Source organism: Clinocottus analis, unplaced genomic scaffold, assembly GCF_023055335.1.
Source record: "Clinocottus analis isolate CAN_PGR_092001 unplaced genomic scaffold, fCliAna1.0.p SCAF_33, whole genome shotgun sequence".
Taxonomy (NCBI): domain Eukaryota; kingdom Metazoa; phylum Chordata; class Actinopteri; order Perciformes; family Cottidae; genus Clinocottus; species Clinocottus analis.
Window position 1 is genome coordinate 1,061,088 of NW_027176076.1, and position 15,274 is coordinate 1,076,361.

Here is a 15,274-nt window from a genome sequence, read left to right on the forward strand (position 1 = left end):
GGGTACAATAAGTTAGTTAGTCGTAACAAAATTCAATGTTTTTCATGTAAACATAATTCACCTTTAGCTGTTTAGGTTTCTTTGAGTCTGCCACTGGTGTTTCTTCCTGAACCCGAGTCTATTTTACTCATTTTTCTAATGATCCGTGGCCTGTGGGTATGTGACACAACTATGTCCTGACAGGTGTATCGCCGAGAACTCTAGAGACTACAGTATTGAGCAGTACTCGAGAAAGCTGCGAGCAGCAACACCACAGGACAAGAATTCAGCCGGAGCATTGAACTAGTTTTTAGAAATTCAACATCTTGGGGTTTGGGATATTTGGGTGGACTGAACAAAACATTTAAAGATGTCATGTTGGGCTCTGAAAAAATGTACTGGTTATTTTTCACTATATTCTGACATTTCATTGATAAAATAATCAAGGAAAAAATCAGCTGATTAACTGATTTAGAACATTCAGAGTGCCGGCTTGTTTTGTCCAACCTCCAGTCAAACATCCAAAGAATTTGAATTTACTATCGTAGAAGAGTTACACGACCAGTAAATGGTAAGTCTTTGAAAATTAGCTTAAAGAAAAAGACAAACAATTATTCAATATCAAATCTTTTGCTTTTTAAATTTAATTGACATGCCATTTCATCTCTAATGAAAATACTTATTAGTTGCAGCCTTAACATAAACAATACAGCAATTACACACAAACACAACTTGCATTTACACTAACAGTGGTTCTTTGAGTAGCTGTAAATATCCCTTTCTTTCTCGAGGATAAGAGTCACAGAAAGAAACCACACAGCCGTTCAGCTCCAGACTGATCAATTCACACACTGTGATTGAGTGTCACTGCACTCACTGGCTTGTTTATCATCGCCATTCAAGTCAGTGGTCATACAGGGGATTTACTGTTTAGAGGGAAGATCAGTCCGTTGGTTTCATACTGTTAGTGAAGCACCATCGCAGCGGCTCATCATCAGCTATTTTGAATACCCAAATTGTATACTTTGATTTGTTTAGTACTATTATTCCTATTAGAAATACATATATGGGAAAGATTAAGAGCCATGTATTGTTTACATGTCATATTACAGCACAGACTGATGAATTTATTGAAACTTGATTTACAAATCTGAGCTGAACGCTGGGGTAAGTCTGTAGACAGGATGCACTCTCAGCGAATACTCTCTTTGATCAGAGATTGTACCGCTCTATTAAGGCTTCCACCTTCCTATTAATACAGGCTTCTACTCCAACCAAGTGCTCGACCTCGATGATTTAGTCATGAAGCTGAATACTTGCACTGCTAAGCTACTGTGGCTCTCTTTTAAGCTTCTTATGTGTATGGTTTGCGGCTGCTATACTATGGAAATTCAAAGGCTACATTTTAAGGAGAAATTTGCTTTTAGAACACAACTGCTAGTTCTTACACAGTTTGTGTACTAATATGTGACGACCTGTGCATCTGTTCATGCAACACAGCAGTGACAGGGGACTTGTCAGCCTCAGAAGTCTACTGAGAGCAAAGCATTGTGTTATTCTCTGTCTGGAAACAAAGGCAACAGTCGGCCTGCATTCAGATTTGACAGCCATCTGACACTTATGCAAGAGAGACGTCGCTTCTCTTGTCTTACCTGCTTCCGAGTCCTTGTCTTTCCGGTCCGAAGCTTGATGTATCTGGCTATCAGCTCATTTCGACCTGTGTGTAGAGAAAAATAAAAAATGTGTTTGTTTAAAAAAAAACTAAAAAACCATCTACAACAACAAAAATGGAACATTTAGAGATAAACTAAATATTTCATATCAAGTGAGGAGGGGACATACTTTAGCAATAAAGAAAACAAGAAAAACCACAAGAATACCATGAACAGACTCATGTAGTCTGTATTACTCACGGTTTTACTTTTTCAACACTTAAACACAAGCCATGTGTTACAGTTAACATAAGAAACATTTTCAACCAAGTGAATAAATACCTTTGAACCTAGTCCGATATTAAAAGCTGGCTGACTATGAGTGGCTTTACTCACAATATGAGTCATGTATTTATTCACAAAGCTAAAGCTTTTCTTAGAAGTAGTCCAAAAATCTAACACAAAGCTATTAAGCAAACTATAACCTTAATTTTAGGGGTGAATGCAAATCAGGAGATATGTGTATCTTCTAAACAAACCAGATCCAGTTTCGCAGTGAGAACACAAAGAGCCATAAGCATGAAAAAAAGAAAAAAACTCACAGTGGCACAGCCTTTCAAATTAATCTAATTCAGTCTCATTCTCTTCAAAGCTCGGCGCTTTGAAAGGAAACAGACCTAGCTGTTCATACTATTACAGAAAATAATGACAACTGAATATATTGGGTTTAAAACACTGCAGCTCTGACAAAATTATAATTAAAGCATAGCTTTGTAGAGATTTCCAATTAACAACGGCTCCAAACATTCTTCTGCCCTCAGCTCTGCTCTAATTGCTGTAGCGATGCACATGACCCCTGCTTAGCCCTTTCATATGGTAATAACATGCCGCCAACAAAAACTATTACACAAATTATAGGTAAGGAGGCACCCTAATTATGTGTCCAGCTGTAGCCAATCAATGCCATGGATCTGCTCTTCTTTGCCTCTATAAAATGCACCAAACCCTCACCATAATGAAACATTTTTCTACATTCACATCATTATCAATTAAAGGCCTTATTCTTGTTATGACACAATGGGACCGCAGAGTACCGCATATGTGCTAATAAGCCGTGTCTTAGGTAATCAGAAGAAAAGGCATTTTTCAATGAAAGGCTGCACATCACGGGTTACAGTGTGACAGATTCCAAGAGTACATCCCAAAGATAGAAAAGAGCGGAATATAGGAGACATGTTGCATAAATAGACAAGATAAGACACTGATATATGCTAATATCTGCTTGTTGATTGTATAATGGAAATATAGGGTAGCCAGTGTGAAGCATCCTCTTGTCATGTTTAAGGCTATTGTGCACTGCTCACGTGCGCTAAATGAAAGACAAGTCTGTCAGGGTAAAGCAGCTTCAATTACAACCCTTTCATATAGTAAAGCTGTAAGTAATGATTAATCTACTTGCATTGTTTGTTCTATACAATGTCAGCAAATATTAAAAAATGGCAATGTCTCAGAGTCCACGATGGCTTTAAACTTGACACTCCAAAACCCAAAGATCTTCAGTTTTCTTTCATGGAAGAAAACCAGAAAAAATGTTGTAACTATCAATTTATCAACTAATTGTTCCAGATCTAGAACAGTTTCGTCATGAAGGTTAAGGCTGATCCTTTCAAAAAAGGTATTGATTTTAATATAAAAATATATATGTATATTTTATGCTCGCGTAATATGTTATACTCTTGACCAGTAAAAGGTAACTCGTGACTTTCATCTGTGAGAAGAAATAAAACCACAGAGTATGATCTTGTCAACAACAGGAGGAGATCTTTGCTACTTGCTGCACCTGGCGGCGTGCCACACCTACAGATTGTATTGTTCCACTAAGCGAAGAGGAGGACGGGGTGGGCTTTGCCGTCAAGGTGCAGTATGTATCAGGTAGACCCCATAGCTGTTTTCACGCTGAACATTTAGGCGAGGCCAACCTAGCTGAACCCAGCCATGTGATCTCACAGGAAAAATAAACCACACATGGGTTATTACAATGCCAACCTGCCCATCGACAGCACACGCAGTGTAAACTTTACCAGATAAGGCAGCTGCCTGCACTATTTTTACTCATTCACACACTGTGGAAGCATAAGATGACAATACAAGCATTCATGCAAACTCCTAATTCCTAGATCAAAGCAAATCACAAATGGCCAGCTGAAAGCTTGCTTACTGTTGAATAATTCATTCTTTTTACCAGGCTGGAAAAAATGCTTGGTGGGTCCTGGCTGGCCTGCATTTATTTTTTTCTTGCCTGCCTTTGCGCTGCAAAACAACAATTGCTCAAAAAATTGCGTCCACATTCACAACTAAAAATGCTTTTTCCACCCGACATTTAAAATGTGTAACATTTTCCCACAAACTAGTGAGGAAATTGTCCCCTATAAGTAACACAGGGCAGTTTTTCTTCATGGCACATGAAATGTTAATATAATGATTTTTATCATACTACGCTTTATTCCGAAAATAAAACCTAAGCAGGAGCAAAATAAATAAATTGGTTTTAAGTTATAGGATGAAAAGACAATTCAGATTACATTTTTTTTTGTCTTATGTTAAATCCATGTAAAGTTAGTTCACAATGCATTAAGGGAAGTGTGTGCAGTTTTTATCAAATCCACTGACAGTGACAATCTTTCCTCAATTCTACAGCCTCAGTAACACATACGTGGAGCTGTGAATATCTCTTCATGAAAATGCTGTTGATAAGTGTCAACAACACTGCAGACATTTGAAAATGATTTGCAACATCTATTAGTATATTTGGTGGCTGTTAGTTCAGTGTAAACTCAAAGAAATGAAGCTAATTTGCCCAGAGGGGATCCAATCAAATGACGACTGAGCTTGATAGAGAGCATTGTACACTAATCTGGTACAAATAGTTATTTTCTGTAACATTGCAGAGTACGATGCAGCCAATCGGAACTGTGTTCAAACTTTAACTTAAGTGACCTGCCTGAGGAGACCGTGATTGGATATATTTCATGGTCAGATGAACGGCTGAAAAACGTGGAATGAATACATTTAATTTCCTATTATAATTATATATTATTATTATTCGTCCCTGAAGTGGATTTGTTTAATTGACAAAAAGCCGCCATCAATTCAGTGATTAAGACATTTAAAAGTCCGATGTTATTTTGTTGAATTTGTATTAAAAGACTTTTATTTTGAAGCAGCACAATCAGGAAGTGGTGGGTTTCTATGAGCAGTAACTCGACACGAGACAGTGGGTCTCAGCTGTGCTACAGACCCGGTTTTCTGACTCAAGTAGCTGGATTGGGTTACAGTGACAATAGGCCGATCTAATTTCCATTATTTAGAAAAAAACAAAACAATTCAGTACATTTATATCTATGTATTCATTTTACAAATGTGTAACGAAGCCTGCAGATGCTTCTAATGTGTCTTTTTGGACCGAGCCCCCTTGTCGACATCTTCAAACAGGGAAAAGCTGATCTAAACTTTGAATTTGAAGAGTTATCTTATGACCAGCCCTGTCTCACATTTGCCCTGATGGCTTTTTCTTGCATTCGTTTTGATGGGAGGACGCTGAGAAAACTAACTCTTTATGGGGTGTTCCTGTCACTCAGCAGGAAAGGGATTAAATATGTATAGTGTGACCCCTAAGCAGATTTGTGCTGCTAAGCAGCTGGAGGAACCCTCCACTTGGCTAGTCTGGACTCTCCTCCGAATCTCAATAACTCTGGAGGATCTGTGACATATGAAAGGCACTCCAGCAACAGCCCCACAAAGAGACGGTGGCTCGACTTTCTCTCGACCAACCCCAAGTAGCTGAATCCTCATTCAGCAAGAAATCCAATTTGGCCCTCAACATCCTTCCTCCATGGAACCCGGGACAGACTCCCTCTGTTGTGAATAACAATGGAGTGTATTGTCACAGTCCACTGTGGACCAACCTCAGAGATACCACACAGAGGAACAAGATCCTATACTCTCCCGTAAGACCTTCAGTGTCTAAATAAACTTTTTATTAACTTAAATCTACAACCAGAACAAGCAAGATGTGGTCTAATATTCTGCATCCCACCGTCACATCTCATCCATTTCAACATATCTAAACATTTATTTCCAGTCGTCTCACAAGTTGATCACACTGAAAGAAATGTTTGACCTCTCTCTATTTGATATTAACTGGACTGTTACATACAAAACAGGTTGCTTCATATGACCAATATTTACCATTATCACCAACATCACTTCATACACAGCAATTCAATTTAGGCCGTCTTTCTACAAACTGGTTGCATGTTGTGTCAATTTCTCATTGACAAATAACCTGGCAAAATGCAGGTAGTGGTACCATGTTTGGGACATTTATTGAGTTTGTCCACAATAAAGACGGCCATCTGAAACTCAACAAAATTCTTTGCCGACAACTCTAGATAGAAAAACAGTGCGTTCACCTCCCCTGCTCATAAAGATTTAGGATTCAAGACACACTATTGTCATTGAAACCAAACAACGCAAAAAGTCAGCTTGTAACTTCCAGCAAGACAACAAGATAAAACAAGACAATGAGAAGAAAAAAACAGACAAGATAGACCTGATGAAGATAATGACTACTCAAAAGGCATTGCACAGGGATTGAAATGTGAAAAGAGGCGAGCTGGTGCATTGCAGACTCTTTTTTTGATATTTAGCATGCTAAATGTCTGCGTCTGTCAGGGAGTCTGTCGGGGACCTACAGACAATTTGAGGGGAAAAAGCTCAAACCTCCAGCAAGGGTTGAGAGGAAACCTGACGAAGGGGTCACCCTTCCGTTAGCATACCTGTGTGTGCTATGTGTTGCATTTTCCATTCTTATTGTTGCACCTTGGATGTTGGATGTTTGCATGAAGAAGCATCACAAAAAGTGCAGTAACTGATCTACGTATTAAAGACGTGTGAAAAATGTAAGCCGACAACATCTTGTGGTGTGCGACCCCTTGAAGCCAGTCAGTCATGTGGTGTGAAAACCACGATTACGAGACAGCACGTTGTGTAGCGTGAACTGTAGAGATCTGACAACTTTGAATGTTGTGTAGCGTGAACTGTAGAGATCTGACAACTTTGAATGTTGTGTAGCGTGAACTGTAGAGATCTGACAACTTTGAATGTTGTGTAGTGTGAACTTGGCTTTAGCAGCCGTTGGGAAAGCTGTCCTTCAGTCTGTTGTGATTCAGTGTAGGTGTTTGTAAAATCCATTTATACCCTAAAATTCTGGAACAAATATTTGTAAGTATTAGTCATTTGTAATAGCTTCTTACATTAATTAATGACCTCCCTCTGTCACCCTGTGGATGTGAGGACCCTCACAGTGAACAGAAATGTACAATAATAGTAGTGAGTCACGTCATTGACTCTCAACACACCATACGTTCGTTAAAAATTGCACTATTGAGGCTTCTTCCAGCACATACTTGTATATAATGACATTCCTACTTTAAATTACAACCTGGATGAAACCTTTGTTCTTCATTTCCGGGGGATTGACACCACATCGTGACCTTTACGGTAGACAAACGCTTGGTTAGTAAACTCTATTTTTGCTCAGTTTTCAATCAGCTTCTGGCTGTTGACAGTGTGGTCCTACATAAACACGCAACTTTGTGCCAGATTTAAAAAAAAATTGGTTTCGCATTAAATAATTCTGTATTTGTGTTTTTGTCTGATGTCATGTGTTTCTGTGCACTAATCAGGATTCAGCAACAAAGTCTCAACCCGAAAAAAGTAATTAAGGTAAGCGTTGTCTTTTCAATTTAACTTTGATTCTTGTATTTCATAATTAATATTTCAGTGGCTTTAACAACACATACACATTGTAGAACTACAACATCAGTAAATAAAACATACTAATACAAAGTATCAGGGCACGGGTCTAACAGGCAGGCTGCGGTCTGGATCCAGGCATCGTTGTATCCGGACCCTAGACCAATGACCAATCAATAATTGAGAGCAGCTTTTAAAGCCTTTACGGCAGTCGTTCAGCAGACCAGGAAACACACCGACCGATCACATGCATGTAAATCACATCACGTGATGCTACTCGGCCAATCAAACATGCGTATCCGGATAAGCATTGCTGCTTGAATGAGAGACAGGAGAGACAGACGAGAGGCGGAACAGTCGGTAAAGTGAGAGAAGGTACTTCACATGGCGTTATACAAAAAGGGAAACGTGGACAGCAAGACCAGAGTCTTTAGCCAGAGTCTTTACCTAACTCTTTAACCAGAGTCTTTAGCCAGAGTCTTTACCTGACTGTTTAACCAGAGTCTTTAGCCAGAGTCTTTAACCAGAGTCTTTAGCCAGAGTCTTTAGCCAGAGTCTTTACCTGACTCTTTAACCAGAGTCTTTAACCAGAGTCTTTAGCCAGAGTCTTTACCTGACTCTTTAACCAGAGTCTTTAGCCAGAGTCTTTAGCCAGAGTCTTTGATCAGAATCTTAAAGCAGAGTCTTTAACCAGAGTCTTCTATGTTAATCCTTCTAAAAGGCAGTTCAAAATTAGTATGTCTCTCATGTGTTCACACAATTATCAAAAGCTCAATGTGAAGCTTCGACTTACATCCGAAATAAAGGAACAGAATCTTAGAGCCAATATGATCAGATTCCTAACGCATTCATCTACCGTCCAACAATCATGTCAACAGAGACTATAGAGCTGAAACAAGTGTTTTAATAATAGATATAGTCCCTCACACACACTTTTTAAGATAATAATATAATTATAATATATGAATTTAATTATATTTTTTAAATCTAGCCCTTATTGTAATTTAAATGAGAGAAATGAGAGAGGAGTCTTTGTAATTCATGCAGTTAAATTTGAAAACTAATAATAAATATTGTTGAGATAATATTTTTTTTTCTTTATTTGATTTGACAGTCAGTTTTTGACTTCATACAGATGTTGAAAGAACTGCTGGCTACTTCAATACACCTGGGACAAAATCATAGCGCAAGTTGGACGTTATTGTGAAGAACCGGACCTTTGCATGAGGACATTTTCTCAAACTGGACCTTGTTGAACGTTAGTTGAATACCACTGCATTAAGGTTTCACAAATGTTATTGCCCTTTTGCCCTGATAATTCAGCTAATGATTTTCTTTGATATACTAACAGAAAATTGTGAAAAATTCGATGTGAACATCTAGTTTTATTTGACCAAAAGCACAAAGATTTTCAGGATTAAAACAATATTTTAGATCTGGATCCAGAGAATATTTGTGTTTGAAAAATTACTACATTTTCTGACTGATCAATTCATAATTTCATCTCAGGATATTTTCTATTTGAAAAAGCTTTTCTTCATGTTGAAAAGTTTTGTGATTCACATTCTTGTAATTCATTTTGAGTGACATTTCTGAAATGTCTCTCTTAAATTTCCTCAAATTGAAAATAATGATTTTAAAGTTAATTTTAAAGAAATAAAATACATTAAAAAAATCCAGTTTGTATCTGCATTAAAACAGGTTTTACATAATCAACATAGACTAAAATCAAAATCAAAAGGTAAATCCATACCACAGATGAATTTTACATGGTTTGTTATGTCCAAATTAGTAAAGCAGCATTGAATGAAACACAAAGGCATGCCATTGAATACACAGCAATGCTTTTATGCACCTGTGCAACATAAACCCTGGGGCTAATTTAAGTAATGGCATATTAAACAATTTAACTGGCTTGTTTCGTCTATTGAGCGGCAAGAACAATACTTTACTGCCCTGCTCCATTTTTTTTTCTTTTCCACTTTATAAAAGCATCCATTTCCTGTAACAGCACTTCTTTCTAATGCAGGCACAACCACAGTCACATCTGGCCCAGCACTCTGCCATGAGACGGCGCTGGGCCTGGCCGAGAATCAGTCGGCAGATTGCCTACACGCTCTCTCTCTCTCTCTCTCTCTCTCTCTCTCTCTCTCTCTCTCTCTCTCTCTCTCTCTCTCTCTCTCTCTCTCTCTCTGCATAGAACAGAGCACACATGATGCTGCCTATGGGAAGACTGAGTTATCATTAACCATCCATGCAATTCTTCATCTTCCACCAATCAAAACCAGTTACAATACAGTTGATGACACCAACTTGGGCCTTAGTGACTAGTGATGTATACTTTTGTAGACTAAGTGATGAATAAAAATATACGTCTCTATATCCTAAAGAACACTCCTTTTTAAAGTGAGCAATCTACCTATATCCAATCTACTATATCCAATCTACTGCTGAAACGATCAGATTAATGTAAAATACAACATTGTGAAACATAATTAATCTATGTTTTGACACATTTACCTTTCTATCATGAAGATACAACTTTGAGTTCTATTTTTCACCATTATTCAGAAACTAAAACTCTGTTTATCAAATAATTTCAACAAATGAATCAATAGTTGTAAACCGTTAATAATAATAACCAAATAAATCTTTATTTAAGATAATGTCTTAATTGTAAATACACATTTGATTTTGTCTGTTGGTACTAATATTTTTATTTCTTTAAAGTTATGTAGACCTAGTATGTGTTTGTTTCTGTATACGTATGTGTATGTGTGCGTGTGTGTGTGTGTGTGTGTGTGTGTGTGTGTGTGTGTGTGTGTGTGTGTGTGTGTGTGTGTGTGTGTGTGTGTGTGTGGTGGGCCAACACAATGGCCCCAGCTTTCCTGTCATCCGTGATAGATGACTCAAGGGTCTCAGGCAGACATTAGCATCACAATAGACTAAACCAACAATATGAAGGCATACTCCCAGGTTTTAGGAATAGCAGGCAGGGGCAGGAAGCCTTTTACTAGCAATAGCAATGGGAAACCACTGCTTGCCAAGTAAAGGAGAACCTGTGGCTTAAAAGAAAATTGACAATGCCCTTTTTTGGAGTGAAAACTCTATGCTATCAGTTTAGCATCACATTAGCCCTGGATGAGAGGCCAAAGGCTATGCTGGCGACTTGTTCCAGTCCAAAGGAATAATTTCACAGGAATTAATCAAACATAACTGTTGTTGTGAGAATACAACATGCCAGTTATGTAGGCTTAAATTATGTCAACTAAATCTAAAAATGGCTGCAGCTGGCCCGAGCCTGCAGTTGTTTTCTAAAATATGAGTTAGTGTGTAAGTTCTTTCTCTCCGTTTGGTAATACTGTAGGTCAGAATAGCCGCGCACTCAGGCCCCTTTAGCAGTGAACTCTGTTGTGGAAGATGATAATGTCAACTGATCATATCATCTGACTCCAGTCCACCAGCTGCTTGTTACGGGAGCTTTAACGTCTCGTATTGTTGAACCCTCGCACAAGAAGCGTGGGTCCATAAGAAAGACTTCAAGGCCAGACATTGCATGCGTGATCACAAACACTAAGCCCATTCTCTGAGACACATTGGAAATCCCTCCTCCTCTTACCACACACACACACACACACACACACACACACACACACACACACGTACAGAGCCTGCGGGCTACAACAGAAAATTTAAAGCCCATGTTTCCACGCTTTTCATTGATGTAATATCATTTTGGCTTTTAACTTCATTCCACAAATTTTTGATTCATTAGATAGATATTATTGTGGTTATTTTTTTAACATTCTCTAATTTACATGTAGCAGTGTTCTCTTACCATTCTCACAGGCTCTTTCAGTTTTAGCCTCTCATGTACATGTGTGTTCCACCCATATCCACAGGAAACAAGTCTATTCAGTCCTCATTTAGACGAGAAAAGCGGGGACATAAAAACAAGAAAGCCTACAATTAAGAGCAGTTTATTTCCAAGCCTGAGAACTGAAGACCAATAGAGACAAGATGGTGGGTGGGGTTTTCAGTTTTGTGTGTGTCTATTTTTTACCTTTGACAATACATTTTCCATATACTGTGAATTTAAAACCTGTCGGTATTTCATATCATTCTTTGTCATATGTGCTTGTATTTGCACAGAAGGGTCTTTTGTTCTCGTAAACCATCTTTCTTATGAACAAAGAGTTGATGTCATCAGCTTATATCAGTATTCAAATATAAAACAGTCCTACAGAGTACAAATCTGCTAATTCAATCACCAAGTAATTTTGTTTCACTGACCAAGTGTTCACCCAAATTTCTTTTGAAATGTTATTATCAATAAAGTAGCAAAAGCAAATGAATGTGTCATTTAAAAACTACTCTTATGTTAGTATTAGGAGTTAGGTGAATTAAGAGAAATAGTTTGCTGTGACAATTCTCTCACTGGGTGCCATTAAACCAATGCAGAAGAAGATGGTGCAACACGATGACTTAATTAAAAGGAGTAACAGTCAAACCTAAAATGAAAATGAAGGAAATATTAAAGTTTGTTTCATTCATTAACATGAAGGACGTTACAGTCTGAGACTTAAAGTTAATAAGTATCACTCAAGGTTCAGCAACGGCACATTTAAGTTCTCTACATAATGCAGTGTGCAACTGTAATTAACAGCTCTTTAAAAATCCATTTTTTCTCTGGACACCAAAAGAAATCAATACTTAACTTCAAACGACCTTATTGAGCTGGATAAAAGGCTTTATTGCAGGGGCTGGGTCAGGAGCGGTTGAGCTAATGTGTTAGTTGAACAGTGGGGGATTAAAGGTGAGGTGTTCTCTCAAAATCGTACAAGACATCACAAAGCAGCAGGTCACTAACCTGAGCCTTCCTGGAGACACTGAGAGGATTACAGCAGCCAACCTCTGCTGAACTGAGCCTGTATTCATACGGGGCTGAGGAAGAAACGACAGCCTCTTTATCACTCAGCAGGTCCAGCCCTTTCTATTTCCTCTCTCCCAGCTCTACGCCTCTTAACTGAGGCCAGAGCTGAAACCCACTAGTTCCAACTCTTGCAATATACTCACAGGGGACCAATTTGCACAGGCAGTCCTTGTCTGAATCACTCTATCAATTAGGAGCCGCTGTGTTTATCATCACATACATTATTGTAGAGGCTAGTCTGGCCATTGTGTTGAGGTGTGCCTCTCAGGAGAGGGAAAGGGATGAAATAAACGACCAAGGAGTGAAGCCACAGTTGGACAGGCTGCTGGACTAATCTGAAAAGACGGCTGTAATTATGAACCTCCAGAGGAACTGGCTGTGTGGCGAGTCCCAATGTGTGAACATGGCTCTAACAACCAGAAAGGTGCACTGCCCCCCTTCTCCACAAGTAAGACACTGAGTCAAATCAATATTTCCAATCTCTCGGGATCAATTCAGCATCTGAGCACAAAGGAAGACATGTTGGCTGAGACCAATATGGATAAATGAAAAGTCAAACTTTGTGATTATGGTCGCTCCTCTGTCTCACATTCTTTTGTAATCATGAGCACAAGCTGAGGGAATCTAGACTGAAAGTTGTAATTGAATTCAAGTTTGGGGAGAGGCAAGGCCCCAAATAGGTATTAGCAATACCCCTGAAAGTCACAACGCAATAAACATTCACTTACTACTACATTACAAGGATATTAGTATGATTGGTCATATATTATGTTGGGGTCAGACCATAACACAGTATTGAGTATGAACATTTCACGGCATTTTACATTTTACTTTGTTCCCAGGGATGCTGTTCAGTGTTGAGAGACCTTTCTCTGTTCCACAAATAGCAGAGAAAGAGATGACTGTCTCTCTTAGCGGTGGAGTGTAGTCCCTGAGCTCTGGATGAGAGAATACTGGCATTCAGATTCCATTCATATGTTGATTACACAAAATGGTCCCATCAGTATGTGATGATCTCATCAGAATAAAAGTGTTTCATCAATGGAATATGATGTAATCAGCACGAAACAGATGATTTCCTGAAGAGAGCACGAAAGTGACACTGCATCTTTAAGAAGCCTGGAGTCTCACTGTGTTTTAGTCAAACAAAAGCAGCCAATTGGGAATGTGCAACCTGAAACCAGAAGCCTGACTCAGAGGGCCTCACACAGACCTCAGAGCAGGGACACACCCCGTGTACTCCTGATTCAGGCAGGCAGAGAGCCACAGCCTGCTCTCCAACCATTCAGTGCAAACACTTCCACAGAAAGTCACAAACGCAGACTCACTGATCATTTTGCCTGGCTTCTTTCCAGCAAAGCAGTTCTGAAAAATATATGCAGTAAAAAAAATAATAATAGCACACTGGGACTACATTTCCATTATATTAAAAACATATTAAACCATGTTAATTTAGGCAAACCATTTGCATTCAGCAACATTTTAAGGATGCTCTGTGTCAACTGTTCACCTATAAACTTACTAGTTTAGATAATGTTGCAGGGCAAGTTTTGCCCATATGACAATATACAGGTACACTATGTAATTGCTTTGCACAGAGTAGCTGTATATATCATATGGGCAAAACTACAAAACTACAGAATATCTGCCTCAGACGGACTGCTCTCCCAGTCTGGTCAGAATCAGGACTGCCTACACCTGAAAACCACTCGGCCTATGTGAACAGTAAGCAGCCAAGGTTGCGGGAAGGATCTATCACAAGCCACAACATGTTATGCTTGGTCACCACAACACAGACATGAGTTAGAGTTGAAATCTGCTGCCCTGTACTGACTGCCATCAAATAGTATGCACTTCAAAATCAATCCTGCTTCTGAGCAACAGGAGAGCTTCTAAATGTAGATCCATTTTCAGTCTCATTGATTGCAAGTTCACAGAGCCACAGAAACATACAGGGGTCATAAGCTAAAGATATCGAGCAATCAAACAGAACAAGCACAGTGAAATAAGCCAGAACTCAAGTCATACATTTCCCGGATGTTTCCGTCAGCTGTTGTCCAAACATCCTGAGTATCGTCCACTGGGCATTTTAGTCCCATTTGCATGTGCAGTGCAAAACAACAGGTGTGGAAGGACTGAGAGCAAATGGTTTACTTCAAGAGAAAAGAGCACGAACAAACATACAATATTTGAATTACACAGGTCAGCTGTGGAGATATTCTAGTCACATTTTTTCCACCATTGACTATAGATGGCCGCCAATGAGCTATTTTGGCCCATACATGGCCAATAACGATTGTTTCTTTGTCGTTTTGTTTTTATTTAGCAGCTGACATACAAGACTCCAGAAAATGTTTTCATTTTTTTTGAGCAACCAGACTAAGGCCCGGGAACGAAGTGGGAGACAGGATTACAAACACATTATTACAATACAACATTACTACACTAAATTACTACACTACATTGCTACATTATATTATTGAATTGCTAAATTACCACACTACATTGGAATATTAAATTACTACATTACTGCACTACACTACATTACTACACTAAATTACCACACTACATTACATTATTAAATTACTACATTACTACACTAAATTACCACACAACATCACTACATCACTACACCACTACAGTACACTAAACTACACTACACTAATACACTACACTACTACACTACTAAACGGGTGTAGTTTTAGCCGCATGCACACTTTGCATTTGATACTCTCTGGTGTAGTGAACCTGTTTTCAAATGCTGTGGCCTATTTATATGAGGCCTCCATCACAGGTCATCTCTCGAGGTCTGCCACAGTATTTTTCCATACACATTACTCCCAAAGAATTACATAAAAATCAGACCAAACAAAATAATATTTCTGGTAGCCTA

At 38.7% G+C, this 15,274-nt stretch overlaps 1 protein-coding gene across 5 annotated transcripts in view; it reads right to left on the reverse strand.

The window, feature by feature from the left end:
- The window catches only part of tead1b (TEA domain family member 1b), a 50,153-nt gene that overhangs the window by 15,060 nt on the left and 19,819 nt on the right, over positions 1-15,274 (reverse strand). For all 5 annotated transcript variants that reach the window (XM_068596016.1, XM_068596014.1, XM_068596015.1 and 2 more), the window contains exon 4: positions 1,632-1,696. In XM_068596016.1, coding sequence (XP_068452117.1) covers positions 1,632-1,696 — 65 coding nt within the window. The remainder of the gene's footprint in view (positions 1-1,631; positions 1,697-15,274) is intronic.